We start from the raw sequence: 16093 nt of genomic DNA, 5'->3' as shown, positions 1-16093 counted from the left end.
ATATCAACCACATAAATTTGAACAATAATCAAGTTTTGATTATGGTTCTAAGTAAATAGAGACTTATCTATGCTTCCTCTCTTGTATCTATTCTTTTCTAAAAATTCGCTTAATCTTTCATAACATGCTCTTGGAACTTGCTTTAACCCATATAATGTTTTATGTAATTTGTATACATGGTCAAGCTTACTCACATCTTCAAATCCTTTAGGTTGTTCAACATATGACCTACCACCTTAAAATTATTATTTCCTCTTCCTTGGGAGAACATTGTTGAATTCTCAATTTGTTCTTCTAGAGGAGTAGATATCTTGACTGGTATCCTAAGCATTGTTACACACACATCATTAAAGGAAGGTCTAACTAAGGAACTGTGTACTTGAGTTTTACGGCATCCAAGTAAGACTGTAAATATGCAAGGCATATGGCAGATACAAAATCTTCTCTTTGTTTTGCTTGAGTTGCTATATCTTCTTAATACTATTGAGCAACTATCCATTGTTAAAGTAGGGCTAGGTACCTGGCAAAGTATTCATGAAGGTTACATTAATGTTGTATTACGCATCTTCTGAAATATTTCATAAATCTTTTTAAGACTACCAGGGGTAGAATATAATTGAAAACGTGTATCCCAAATTTCCTTGGTTGTATTTAAGTGAATAAAATGTTTGGCAACTAGTTCCTCCATTCTATTAATTAGCCAATTTATAATTAAAGTATCTTCCTTCAACCACTTGTGATAGGAAGTATCATCAGCATGAGTAGGTGGCTGGTCTAAGTGTCCTGCAAGGTCCCTTGTCATCATAAACTATTTCACAAATTGAGACCAAGACACTATGTTACTCAAACCCTTGAGTGGAATAGTAGTGATTCTCAAGGGATCATGTTCGCTGAAATCAGCATAACTTGAGGAAGAAGATGAGTTGCTTGAAATTTTTGTCACGCTAAATAAAAACACGAGAGCCCTCCTTTAAAGAGGACACAAAGTAGCACCTTTGACTAAACTTAGAAGTAAAAGATATGTCTTCTCAATCAACAAAACTGCGAGTATTTGCACCAAATCATACGTTGAGCAAGGAATATACTGCCAATACTTCAAAATAATAATCCAGTAGGAGTCAAGGAACCGAGACAAACCAAGTCAAATAGTAGACCAATATAACCGAGTTACAAAAGAAATAGGTATAGAACTCGGGACCCGAACACTATAACCGAGGCAAAAAAATAAGTGGCCCGAGTCAAGTTGAGCGAACAAAGTTGACTCGGACCGGGTTGACTCGGTCAGAGTTGACTGGAGTTAACTCAGTAGCACAAAAGCCAAGCTCGGGTCAGCAGGCTCGCTGGGTTAACTTGGCCCGGTCTGAGTTGGGTCAAAACAGGCGGAGCCTGGCGCGAGATTCATCAGAACCATCGTTGGATTAAATTTTTTAGGAAAATCAAATTTGGCAACAATGCTTTTTTCTTCCCTACGGCACCAAACAGAGCAGGAAGTGACAACGCAACTGGTACAGTAATGTTCGGGATGGATGGAAGATTTGCTCGGGATTACGGGAAGATGCTAGCAAAGAGCAAGATTGAAGACAACAGTGAAGACGATGGCAAGAATGACACATATTTGCAGCAGATATTCCCACCAGCGAGATTGACGAGCGGTGAAGGAGACAACAGTGAATCAACCGAAAAATAGGCAGAGTTGATAAACTCGGCCAGTGATGGCGCAGAGATGAGCCCGATGAATTTCCAAAAAAAAAAAAATATATCAGGCTGGATATATGCCAACCAAAGAGATACCAACAGCAACTTGATAGCTCGAGTTGGATATATACGGCTGCTAGAATCAATTCGAAAACAGCAACTTCCTGGAATACGGAAAGTTTCCAGTAGACAAATCCCGTAACTATGATAGGATATTGGTGTTGTATATGTCATCCGCTGAACATAGATGGACTGGAATCAATGGCTCTCGAAGAGTTCCGCCGCAAGAAAGAGAGAAGTCATGCGCTGGAAATGGAATCGTCTCCCGTGACGGTAGGGAGGAAACAAGGCCTCTCGTCGGACGGCCAATTCACCTTGTCTGGTTCCAGGGATGGATTTTCCAGCTAAGTAACAGGTAGCGGTTGTTTATGTTCAGAGTCTATTTTGAGGGGCGTTGTCTTGTACGAGATGTTGTACAGCAAAACGTCGTTCCGGCTGATGAAGAAGGTCGCCTACGACCAGCGCCTCTTTTACAACAGCAACAAAAAAATTTCATTCTAAATTCTAGAACGGAAGAACCACAATGGTTGCACGCATTTAAATTTTTCAAAAAAACAGAACCTTCCCGAGTTCAGAAAGGTCTTCATTCTTCGTTCTTTCTTAACCCAACAGAAAGCTGAGTTTTGTAATTGCCTTCTTCCCTCCGTGGAGAATTCACTTGATCTTCTGGAAAAAACCTTCACAAATGGAGTTACGGGGTACGATGACGGAGAGAAGCAAACACCGAACCAACAAGAACCCACTGCAGAGGAGCTGTACAAAATATATGATGATCAGAAGGAGAAAAAAAAACAGCATTGGGTAATACTCGGCAGCAAGAAAAACGAGCAACAAAATTAAAAAAATTTAAGTCCAGTAACTATGAAAAAACAAAAGAATCTTGAAATACCGTAGCGAGAATCCTGAAAATCAATAACTCGATTGCATGTTGATTTTCCGGACTCTACGGATTTAGCTCATCCAGAAAAAAAAAACAATAAAAGCCCATTGGGACAAAACAGAAGGAATAAGAGGTTTATAGATTAATGATCCTACAATATTATAATAATATCCCTGGAATTTTAACCTAATTATATTAATGTCAGCTCTATTAGACGATTCTTTATTTACCATCCTGTTATCATTGTATTGTCCTGTGGGCCTTGGGCCCATCTTCTATATCTATGGGATGTGTGGGCCTTCCTTGGGCTTATCTTTTAACACACTTGGATAAATGGGTCTTCCTTAGTCGTGTAGGCTCGGGCCCATCTTCCAATAAGTAAAATTCATAAAACAGCATCAAACTAGAGAATGTAAGGACATCAATAGGAAGGCCTTTATGAAAAAAATGAATTTAAAATAGTACTTTAAACAGCCTTGAAACATTGATACTTAGGCTGGATAATTTAAACAAGTTTCTGATTAAGAAAGTAATCCTAAACACCATGAATAAGAGACACCCTTCTAAAAAACTTCCAAACCCCAAATGGAATTGAAGAGCCAATTAAACCAGCAACTAAGGGAGATTCAAACCAGGAATCAAGAGGAATTTTTGAATTCCTAAGTATGAATTTAAGCATTAAAATCAACCAAATCAACGCAGCAATAAGGAGTTCCAAAAAAATTGAATTTCAGCCATAAATTGACATAAAACAACTTGATTTTGTATATGAGGGAAAACTTATATTAAAACTAGTCTAGAATCCTGACTTGACTTTGAATGATGTTAGACAAAAAAAATAAGGTATTCAAAACCACTTATCTGATGTAGGGCCTTATTGAAATTTGAAAAAGACCAGCACTTTGCCTCCTCTAATGGTTGGAATTTTTTATCATTTGTATTCTTCAACGGTTTTGACTGGTTTTACTTTAGAACACTAGAATCCTTGCTCTAATACCATGTTAAATTCTAAGGTTTCATCAATAGAAGAAAGCCTATGGTTCAGGAGAAGAAGAGAAGAGAAGAAGAAGTAGACGAGCTTGAGAGCTTGACAATAGAGTTTCTTAGGAGGAGAAAAAAGAGAGCATGCCCTTGAGCTCTCCCCCTTAATTTATATTTATAGGTGTAAGGGCCGGAAGCTGTATTACATGAAGGAAACAAAGGAACTTCAACTTACACCTTATACTGCTCCTTCACTTAATTACATAAAATGTCACTCATACTTATTTAGCGCAAAGCTACTCAAGGATCTCTTACTAATAATGCTCAATCTACCCAAATCAAGCAAGGAGAAATATTCTCTCAAATCACTCAATCAAAGGGAGAAAATCAAGGTCAAATCAATCACTTAAGAGAATGAATCAAGATCCAAGAATCATGCGAGAAAAAAAGAAAAGAATAACACATTGATTGAAGGAAGATAGGGTTTTGAAATAGTATATAAACCCATGTAAACCCACCTCTACTTATTCAATTCAAGCAATGCTTTAAAGCTCTTTCATTTTTTCATTCATTCCCGGTGGCTTAAAATTTTCTCACTTAGACCTACAACATACTAAGTTTATGCAACAAAAATCATTACAACATTAGCTAATTATGATCAATATGAGTTTAACTATTTTTTATATTTTTGAATTATATTTCTGGGCGACTCACCTTGTAGAAAGGTAAATGGAGACTCGGCATGTGGGTCAAGTGAGTCAGTGATCCAACTCAGGATCAGATTATGCCAAATCAGGTCCCCATCCCTGTTCACAAAACCTTGCTCCCAACCATAGACAATGTACCTCATGTATAAACCAGTTACCAAGTACAAAGCCCCCAATATCATGGTTAATAATTACATCTGCAAGTTTCGCCAGAAACACAAACAGGACAAACAACGTCATAGCACATCTCGTAGTGAATAAAATATTTATTGCAAGTTAGCATTTGCAACAGACGAACAAGAACGAACACTCAATTTCATGCACTGGCATTAGGCGTCGTGGACTTGCTACCCCAATTTTCCATGACGGTATCTGGAGAAAGTGGCGGAACACTCTTCAATAGACCTATATCATCCATCTGAGTATCCAACTCTGAAGTCTTCTTATCCATTCCATCCTCCTCCCTCTGGATCCCTTTCAACGCCTTCACGACCTCATCCATGCAAGGTCTCATATCTTTCTCCTCCTGTAAACATCTGAAGCCCAACTCTGCCACCAAAGTGATCATCTTCCTCACCCTGTAGTCAGTATTGAATCCGATATCTGGGTCCACCAACTCATGGAGGATGCCATTCTGAATCTTGTTAATTGCCATGGTAGCCAAGTTAATCTCATGCCGGTGTCTACTAATATCCACTGCTGGCTTGGATGATATGATCTCCATCAGAACAACACCAAAGCTATACACATCACTCTTGTCTGTAAGCTGGTAGCATTTGTGGTAGTCAGGATCCACATAGCCTGGTGTTCCTTGGGGAGTTGTCGAGACGTGTGTCACATCAATGGGAAACAAACGTGATAATCCAAAATCAGCAACCTTCACAAGGAAATTGCTGTCGAGGAGAATGTTATTGGTTTTGACGTCTCGGTGGATGATTGGAGGTTCAATGGCATGGAGATATGCAAGTGCTTCAGCTGTTTCTATGGCAATATTCATTCTAATAGGCCAAGTGAGGGCCCCTTTTTGGGCACGATCTCCATGGAGATGATCAGCAACCGTACCATTAGGAATAAACTCGTACACAAGGAGAAGCTCGCGACTGTGGCGGGAGGTGCAACCATAGAGTGTAACAAGATTTCGGTGATGCAAGCTGGAGAGGATCATTACTTCATTCATGAATTGCTCCACACGCTTGTAGTTGTTCTCATACAAGCGCTTTACCGCTACAGATCGTCCATCTTGGAGCTTTCCTGTATAAGGTTAACAGAGTTTATCAACTTACCTATGTACATCGCAAACCTTTTTTGCAAAGAATGGACACAATTTAATATGGATGAACCATTAGATTTTAAAATCTCTTTGTCCACTGACTAATATTTTGATCCAAGGTCAACCAGTTCCAGCCGGTTGGATTGGAAGGACTGAATTACTGGTTACCTATTAAACTCTTGGTACATCCTAAAAAACAGATTGCCTGCCTGATTGGCTGAGGACCTCAAACCCATATTAGCTAAATTTGTGGAACATTTCTAGAGGGAATCAAATACCTGGTACTCTTGATGGTGTTCTCCCCATTTTCTTTCCATCATAAAAATCACATTTAATAGATGGGGAGTCATGAAAGGTGATGATGCTAATATTAAAGTAACCTACCAAAGTAAACAGTCCCGAAGCCACCATCTCCCAATTCCCTAGAAGAGTCAAAGTTGTTGGTGGCTTCTTCAAGTTCCTTGTAAGAGAATCTGTGGGTGTAGAGGGTGCTTTGGCATTTCTCAAGGTCGTGCTTTGAAGAGGGATCTGGAGAGACATTTTGTGAAAGAAGGATTTCGGAAGCAGCCTTATGTCTCTGCCGAAGGTACCGTCGAACAAGGAAAAAAAAGAGACAAACTAGAAGAAAGCCTCCCACTCCACATCCAACACCTGAAAGAGATAGAATAGGCGTCAAATTCTTTAGTTTCCTCAGTTCTTCCTGTTTGTTTGTTATTGTCATTGATATCGTTAGATCTCTGAAGCATAATTCAAAGGTAAACTATCTTATCTAGTGTTCCTCTCAACAGAATTTTCATGAACTTTGACTTGCATCTGTGATATTTATTAAACAGGTAAGTGGCAGAAACAGGGGAACCTGCCCCACCTGCCACTCAGGAATTCACATCAAGCTCCTCCGAAAATGAAAAATGAATCAAGATTCTGAAGCATCATTGGAAGCAATACCTACAGCGACCTTCCAACGTTTTGAATTTCCTGCAACATCAATAAGTAAACGTTAGCTTCCAGATGAATATTATTTCAGATCTGAGGGTGCATTCAGTTGAAGACAAATCAAGGAAGATTGCAAATAACCAACATATAACAATTTAAACTTGATCCATTCAGCCGAAGCACAATATATTAATTAATTCATTTATCAGAGAAAAACTTAGACCATTAGCTGGCCATGCAGTAGGTCCTTGACATGAAAAAGTTTCAGTTCTATTACGTATACTACAAAGCCTCCACTAAAACGGCATTCCAAACACTTTGGATAAAGATGCTACAGCAGAGTATTTCCATAAGCTATTATAGAACGGAGTTCCTTATCCAGCCAATTCACGATAAATAATGGTGGTAAGTCAGCCATGGATAACCAACAAAGAGTAATGTTGATTACTTATAACACAAACGCGAAACAAAATTAGGAATGAGTTGTTTATGGATAAAAAAATACAGGAGAACATCCCAATAGTTGGACCGAGGGCCAGAGTTGATTGTATATGAGTAAATTCATTTATGTAGCCCACATATACAGATGTTTGAGTTGATGTTCATTTTTCTCCATGCTTGCACCTTTAAAACTCAAGGTAGCAAGCCTTGAAAGAGAAAGAGGAATACACAATGGATAAACTTGATTCCCATAATTGTGAAATTTCACGGGCGGAAAGGTTGATCCTTTGCGGCTTTCTTTTCATTGAGATAGGTGGACAAAAGAGGAATGTTACAGAGCAGAATCTTGAAGCAAAGCCAAGTCATCACAGGCTACAAACAGACTATCAAAGGAAAGTTCCTCAGAATGGATGGTACCGCAAGGGATATAGATTTTTGGATTTTAATGTGTCGTCCAGGTATTAAATTATTAGAAAGCAGTGAGAACATATTGGCATTCAATACAATATATTTTCCAGTAAGTTAATGAATCATACTTTAATCTATGATATCAGTCCAAATAAACTTTGTCAACCCTGATTCAATGTCCTTGTCATGAAGTCAACTAGTTCTCTAATTCTTGCTCAACGCTTAAAAAAGAAGAAATGGATTGAACAAAAAACGCAGGGAAGCAAATAAGTGATCTTAGCATTTTACTTTACGAACTCGATCCCAGCAAAAACAGTTGAACTCCGACGAAATCCAATTGTATCCACATGGGCCACTTGTCTATGCACACTCTTTGCAATTCTGAGCCTGCCATGTTAGAAGCTATTTTGATGCAGATAAGTTTCCACGGGAGCTGGATTGTTATCCTCGGAAACTGGCAAACTTAGACTCAAAACGTACATGAACCCACTAATTCCATGAATTCCAATACTCCTTTTCAGTTAATGACCACATAAGATGTATGCAAATCACTTGTAAGGAAAGGAATTCCAAAGTAGTAAAGACCTTCGAGAAGGGGAAACTGAGCACGGCCATAGAAGAAGAATTGCTGGGGTGGGCAGAGATCAAAATGGAGTCCAATCAAGAGAAAGGAGAGAAGAAAAATTGATTGATTGTTATACAAGATGGTTCAGACATAGAATTCATTTTGAGGCATCTTGAGGACAAACTTATCATCATCACAAGTAAGACTGAAAACAGGATACCTACATGGCTTATTGGATATCTTGAATCTAGAAAAATTAACTAAAATTCGGACCATTGTCATTGCAGTGTTGGGGGATATAGGTATTGAAATATGGATCAGAGGACGATAAAGAAAACAAGAATAGTTGGGAAAATTCATTTGTTGGCTTCTTCTAATAAGAAATTTTGAAGAGGCAAGGGGGAGAAATGAGACAGCGAAAGAGAAATGCTATAAAAACAAGAGGAAGGACACTGCATTCTACATTCCTTGAGCCTATCTCTGCATTTTCACAAAGACTGCACAAATATGGTAGATGTGGTGTTTTGACTTCAAATGACAACAAAAATCCTTTGAAAAATAGGAAAAAGCTCATTCGAGGTTTATTAAGGACCTCAGAAATGACAACCCATGTCGTTCTTTCTTGACACAAAATACAGTTCAAGCTTTGATTTGTAGCGGTGATTGGGTTTGGGCTCTTCGTAGTGTCAAGAAAAATCAAAAGATGAACTACTTTTGTATAATTATTTATTATGATATATTTTAGTTTTATTTATTAAATTTTTGTTTGATGATTACAACCTGAAAAGAAGCCTGTGGAGATAATGCTACCAGTTACTTGATTTTCATCTTTTTCTCATCTTGGTAATTTTAATATTTTCACTATATTAAGTAATTAGTAGTGGAAGAGTATTTTTTTTATCAGACAATAATAAGTGTTATTCTTTTGTTGTTGTCATAGGTAGAGATTTTGCTCATGCTAACAAGGACTTAGCATATTGTTTTCTAGCAAGAAGAGAAAGATCTGTAGTTTATAAATTTATTCTGGATTTATAGTTTCTGTTTGGGCGAATGTAAATTTGATATTGATATTTCATTTAAATTTTTGTGTTTCATTATTGAACAAAGTTTCTACATAATTTTATGAGAGTTTATGGACAATTTTATGCAGAGTATATGGACAATTTTAAACAAAGTTTATGTATAGTATTTATGTACAATTTTATGTAGAGGTCAAGTACAATTTGAGTAGAATTTATGCACAATTTTATGTGCTATTTACTTTATATGTATTTTTCGCAAAGTTTTAAATGTAACTTGGAACTCAAAACCGGCCCGAGCACAAGCTCAAACTCAGTTAAAATTCTTGGGCTCGTGTTTGATTCCAATTTAGGCTCGAGGTTGAGCTCACACTCGAGCTCGATGTTGGATTTAGGATCCCATGATAAAGAACCTCAATCAAGGTGGTGAAGGAAGAGAGGAGGAAGAAGAGGAGAAGAAAAGAGAATAAAGAAGAAGAGAGACAACTATAGAGAGAGATGGTGAGAGAGATTGGGAAAAGAGAGAAGAGGTTAGGGACAAATTTATGAGAAGAGGAGAGACTTAATGCTCTACCTTACACCTTAAGTCTCTTATTTATAGTTGTGTAATGAGGTTTACAATGACTACAATGCCCTTAAGGCTACAAGCTTTGTAAAGAAAATGATATAAGTAGACATACGTCATCTTACTTAATTACACCCTTGTGCCATCCTTATAAAACCATTTATTTACCACATTTCCCAACTCTTGACATGTGAGAGAAGTTTGCCCTTAATTTACATTTGTGCTAAGTGTCTTCCAACACTCTCCCTCGAGCTGGGGGAGAGAAAACATCGTAGATGCCCAGCTTGTTGCAAATAGTAATCTATATCTTGGATGTGACCGACTTTGTAAGAATATCTGCCATTTGTCTTTGAGATAAAACATGTCGGAGAGATAAAATTATGGCTTGAAATTTTTCCCGTATAAAATGGCAAACTACCTCAATGTGTTTTGTTCTTTCGTGAAAGACCGGATTTGAAGCAATATGAATGGTTGTCTAGTTAACATAATATAATTTCATTTCCTTATATAACCCCAATTCAGTAAGAAGAAATCTGATTCACAGAAGTTCCCTGACTGCATGGACCATAATTAACCAACTAATGAGCAATGTGTCATTCTTGAGCCATTTAACATAAGAACTATCTTCTTCATCAACCGGTGGAGCTAGTTTGGTTAGATGTCCTAAGAGGTCTTGAGTGATGAGAAACCTCCTAACCGATTGTGACTAGCTCAGATAGCTAAACAACCCTCTCAAGGGTATGGTGGTAATTTTAAGAATATCACTTTTACTTCCCATGTAATTTCCATCCAACTAGTAATCCAAGCAAATAAGCAAACCGAGGCAAAAAATATAAACTTACTTGAGCCAATATGTCACTTGAAAGGAAAGCAACCCGAGCTCAATTATCATTCACTATCAATCAGACCACCACGTGTTGTCTCATATAGGATAGATTTCATTCCATTCTCATATATGAACTTAAATAAACCAAGGGGATCTTAGGCCGAGAGAGAATAGAAAGTAAATTACTATCCTGTTTTAATCATGCACTTAAACAGGTATAGAAAAATAATCACGTCCTGGTCATGCCAATTAGAGAAGATTTCCAATATTTCTTAATTAGGAAACTATCTCAAATCAAATCAAATATGTAAAAAGTCTTGAGTCAAACCAAAATCTAGCTCGGGTATCTTCTAAAGAAAGAAACCTGTCTTTTTCGTTACTTGCGCCACCTAGCAAATAAAGATCCTAATCTTTGCTTCCTTTTTCCCTTAAATCAATTAGGAAAGGAATTCCAAAGATTATTCTAATAGAGAAAGCCTTCAAATAAGCTAAATCCATCACTTTCTTTCTTAAAAAAATCCTCAAGGCAAGCTTTTGAAGAAGGAAACTTTCCTTTTATAAATATGCGCCAACTTTATGATTTAATAACAGGTTAATCTTACCCTTTTTTCCTCAAAATTTTTAGGTAAGTTTCTCAAGAAAGTAACAGAGCCAATGGAAGGCCAAAAATTCGTTGCAAGAACCAAAAAATCATTCAAAAAAAATTTCCTTGTCTGTAATCAATAAATCAACCTTTATAGAGCTCTTTTGAGAGCATGTCATACAAACATTAATTTAAACAGTCTTACTCTAATTCAATCATGCTTTGATCATGATAATCCTCATAAACAGTAAAAAACTAAACAAATCTTCATCCAACAATGTATTTTCAAGGAGAGAAATTGAACTCTAATGCTTAAACCAAGTACTCAAAAAACTGTCCATCAATCTTGCTTGATCAAAGATAAACCAAGCACTAGAGTTTCATAAATCATATAAAACTCAATTTTCTATCCAATTTGAACGAGATCTCATGTATCAATCAATCTTTCAAGACGCAAGAATGATGTAATATCTCATCAACTAGAGAAGAAAAAAACTTATCTATGTGCAAGACCGCGTTCTTGCTTCACTTAACAAGAGATCCACTTAAACCTTCAGGATCCTAAATCCATTGCACTAAACACTATATTATCTCCGGGATCCTAAATCTATTGCTTTGATACTATGTTGGATTTAGGATCCCATGATAAAGAACCTCGATCAAGGTGGTGAAGGAAGAGAGGAGGAATAAGAGGTGAAGAAAAGAGAGGAAGAAACAAGAAGAGAGGAGAAGGAGAGAGACGGCTAAAGAGAGAGATGGAGAGAGTTTGGGAAAACAGAGAAGAGGCTAGGGACGAATTTATGAGAAGAAGAGAAACTTAATACTCTATCCCATGCCTTGAGTCTCTTATTTATAGTTGTAGAATGAGGTTTACAATTACTACAATGCCCTTATGGTTACAAGCATGGTAAAAAAAAGGACATAAGTAGACATGCATCATCTTACTTAATTACAACCTTGTGCCATCCTTATGAAAAACTATTTATTTACCTCTTTTGCCACCTCTTGACATGGGAGAGAAATTCTCCCTTAATTTACATTTGTGCCACTTAAGTTGTGTCTTCCAACACTTAGTTCAAAGTATTCAAATCAAGCCAAGTTCGAACATACACAGGAGCTTGGCTCGGCTCAATACCATACCTATTAATAAAGAAAAATAATAGTTTTGTGGATAGACGATATACCATGCGTTCAAGGGAAGTAATTCTGATCAAACCTGAAATCAGAAAATTTTAGAAAATAAAGAAATCATAAGCCTGGAACGTTAGACAATTAGACCAAAAAAAATTCAGTTTAATTGCAATTGTGATACACGAGGGCCTGATATTTAAAATCTGAACGTGGAAGGAAAAAAATAAAAGAAAGAGACAAAGGAATCTGGACCATGGAAAGAAAAATCTCAGTAGTGATTAACTTATTGCGTATGTGGAAGGCATTGCTTGCCAAGTGGGAGAAATTTGAGACTTTGTGAACGATTTGACCGGTTGTGATGTAAACCATCATTCCAAAACTAAGATCAACGGTCAAAAAGTCGTGCAAGTGGATTACATTGCCTTTGTGATGACGTCCGAATGACAAAACTGGTAGCAATTAAGAAACTTTGCCTGACGACTTTTCAGTGCTAGTCTGAAATTTCACTCTCAGAACATTATGACGCTAGACAAAGATTCCAATTAAAAAAAAAAAACTTTAGACTAAAAACCAAACCCCTAGGGCCCTACAACGAGGTATCTTGAAGTCCTAATTCTTAAAAAATACACAAACCAGCAGAACATCCAGATCACCCATTAACAATCTTGCGTGCAGTCTGCTACTTGTATCTGCCACTAAAAAACGGTAACCGACTCAGTTTTCTGCTCCGACATATGCACCTAGATCAACTTTTTTCCTCTAACGAGAAGCCACAGATCAACCGTTAGCATGTATCATCCTAATTGCAAAATGCGGCTAGGGTGCACTGAGACCTTTGGGTCCCAATTTGCCAAAATCATTCACCAGATCAGTAACGCATCAGCAGTTTCGGGTAGTATTCAAAATCAAATTAGACTGACAGAACAAATGCAACGTGTAATGAGAAACAATAGAAGATTAACGACACTTGTGACCTACCTGCAACCTGGCAGTTGGGATATTCGGACTGGCCGTTGACCGGTTCACCTGCAAACCAATTCACGGGGAATCCCTCCTTCACAGCCTCCTCCATACTGGTTCGATTGCTCTTCAGCCGTAGAAAGGCCTCCCGAAGAAGCGGTAATTCTCTTACTTGGCATTGCTGATGTACGGTAGCCGGCAATCTGCTGCTCGGCGTCCTCGTGTAATAGGCAGGATGACCTTGAATTTTTTGCAAGCATGGAACCTCCACGAGGTCGAGTTTGGGATTTATAGCCTCCACGCAGTTATAGAAGAGAGTGACATTAAAAACATTACATGCGAGACGGAAGGGAGAAGACTCAAGAAGGGAATTGTCTCCGGACGGAATAGGGCAATATTCATTCTCTACAAATTGTTTCTCTACGATCCTCAGGAGTCGGTTCTCATAATCGATCTGACCTATGACTCGATAAGTCTTCGAACCTATCTTGATCTCTGGCGAACTGTTTTGGCAGGTGAGTGTGTATATCGGAGGAAGACAACCTTCTGTCTCGCCACCGACCAGAAAAGGATAGGAGACGTTACCCTGAAAATCACCGCAATCAAACGGTTTCGGAGGACAGTATCGGTAGTATTCGTCTACTAGAGAATCAGAACCTCGATGGAACAAAGACACAAGGATGAAAAGGAGAAAAGGCGAAGAAGGATGCATCTGAACGGTGTGATTCTGTGAGTCCAGGATTAAGAGAGGCCGACAGCATTGAAACTCCAACGCTCAGGAGTTGTTTGGTAAGGCTAAGAAGAGGAGTTGTGGAAAGCAGTAGACTTTTCCACAGAGTAAAGAATTCTTTCTCAGAAGGTGGGAGGTCGAAAAGAATTGCAGGGAAGACGCCCCGGAGCCGGCGTTGAAGATACAAAAGAAATTACACGGTAGATGGCGTATGTCACATTCTTATAGAAAAAGTGCTTCAACTAACCAAATTTCTCGCATCAATTCACGCATGGAAATATACGCTCAATACAGTCAGAGGTTGAACCATAACCTTGACCAAAACATGGACACTCACCAATTAGCTCGAACCTAAGGTTTAGATTAGGTTTTACCATTTGGGTGAGGGACAGGGACGGGATGGAGATATAAAACAGGGTAGGTTGTAGGGGTAGGTATTGGTCGGATTTCATGGGGAACCTAATCCAACCTGACCGAAAACCAAGAATTCGGATTTCTAGTTTCACTTTGCAAGTCGGGAGGTGGGGACTAGTTGGGTTTATAGGGAGGAGGTGGTGATAGGTGGGGTTTAAGCTGGTCTTATGAAGACAGGTCGAGGAAGACAGGTCGAGGACAAGTAGAGGTGGCACTGAACCTACTCACAAGCTGTTCAAACTTGGCTTGAAAAATACTTAGCTCAAATACTTGAGAATTGAATTTCTGGAAGAAATAAATATATTATTAGTTTGTTGTAATTTGAATACCGTTATCCCATTTACACCCAAAGTTAAACACTAAAAGATAAATCCTACAACAATTGAACAATTGAACTTAAATAAAAAATTAACAAAATTAAAATATCTTTAATTGAGACTCTTCTATGAGCCCTCCTCATGTGAGACTCTTGTTAGACTCCACCATATTAATTATGGATTTATGAGATTTCTTACAATGAGAGTAATGTAAGACTGCTCTTCAATACCCCCTCAAGTTGAAGTTTATAACTTTTTTTATTGAAAAAAATTTTGGTTCTTCAATTTCCATTGCCTAAAACTTTTCATAGATGTTAAATATTCATCATTTGTTCTCCCCCTTCTTGAATATTTTAATCACATAAAAATTACCACAAATGTGGAATAAAATACTTTTTTCTTTTACTTCTTCCCTACTTCTCCTCTTCAAATTGGGGATAAAAAATATATAGAGACCTAGCTTGGACAAAATCCAATATGGGAGAAGAAGATCACTCCTAGTCGTACGATAAATCTCTATACACCAGTCAAAATGGTCATAGTTTGAAACACACTTTAGTCAAATAACACTAAGGCATGGAGGATAACAAGAGAGAAAATAGGAAAAAAGATTTTTTTTGGAAGAACTAACCTTTAGTACTTATGATATTAATATCTCCCACAATAAAGATTTGAATCACAAACGGTTTGGTTTTAAAAAAAACTAGACTCAAAGAGATTTAATTCAATACCTAATTTGACATAAAAAACTTCGTTCTTGAATCTGTTATGACCTATTTATTCTTTTCATTTTGTAGCTTGAAGGTTGCCGACTCCAATGTAAATACCTCCTTACATATAAATCAGATTGATATGAAATTTTTTCCTTATGAAACTAGACTTCGATAAATTTTATTAAAGTATAATTTTATTCATATAATATAATTATTTTTAGATAAATAATCTGATAGATTTTGGTCTTTGTAATTTGGTTGAGCTGATTGATATTTTTTATTTGGCTAGGATGACCATTGACTATTTTGATAATGATATCTCCCTCTAAGAAACTCAGATTGAGAATCGATTTAATACGTAAAAAAATAGACTTATAGATATATATCTTGACAATAATTTTGCTTATAAAGTGTCGCTATTGATGGCATAAAATGTCTAAAATTTAGAAACTTTTTGTTGCAGCTAGAACCTCTCTAGTAGTCTGAGCTTTGTTGCTTCAAATATCTATTTCTCTTTTTAGAAATATCCAATTTAAAAATTATTTTTGCGTTGGAAAGTAGACTTGAAGATATTTCCATCAAAATATAATTTTTAATATTAAAATTTCACTATGAAGGTGTGAATTACAATAAAATAATTGGCACAATGATAGGAAATAAAGAATAAAGATAGAATATGAACCTAAACTACTAGAGATGATAGATCAGAAAATGATCATATTATCTCTGTGGGATAACCGAGTCAACTCATAGAATCCGCTCTGATACCTTATTGAATTTTTGAAAAAGAGAAATACTTCACGAACGTGTTGTAATTTGAGTACAATGAGCCTCTACTTATAGTATAAGAAACAAGTAGAATCTGATTACAATTTAACTACCTATATCCCAAACA

The 16093-nt window shown here is 37.1% G+C and overlaps 1 protein-coding gene across 1 annotated transcript; it reads right to left on the bottom strand.

Annotated features, from left to right (window-relative positions):
* Positions 1–4449: 4449 nt before the first annotated feature.
* Positions 4450–14070, bottom strand: LOC137941536 (LEAF RUST 10 DISEASE-RESISTANCE LOCUS RECEPTOR-LIKE PROTEIN KINASE-like 1.2). The gene is made up of 4 exons (XM_068786991.1): positions 13043–14070; positions 6539–6568; positions 5978–6244; positions 4450–5574 (listed from the first exon to the last, which is right to left on the bottom strand). The coding sequence occupies exons 1-4, from the start codon at positions 13734–13736 to the stop codon at positions 4640–4642; spliced, it is 1926 nt and encodes a 641-aa protein (XP_068643092.1). The 5' UTR covers positions 13737–14070; the 3' UTR covers positions 4450–4639.
* Between the last annotated feature and the right edge of the window lie 2023 nt (positions 14071–16093).

This window comes from Aristolochia californica, unplaced genomic scaffold (assembly GCF_029961685.1).
Source record: "Aristolochia californica isolate CCGP_79_NKW_82.1479 unplaced genomic scaffold, dmAriCali1.0.hap1 SCAF_9, whole genome shotgun sequence".
NCBI lineage: Eukaryota > Viridiplantae > Streptophyta > Magnoliopsida > Piperales > Aristolochiaceae > Aristolochia > Aristolochia californica.
This window is presented reverse-complemented; position numbering and strand designations above follow the sequence as displayed.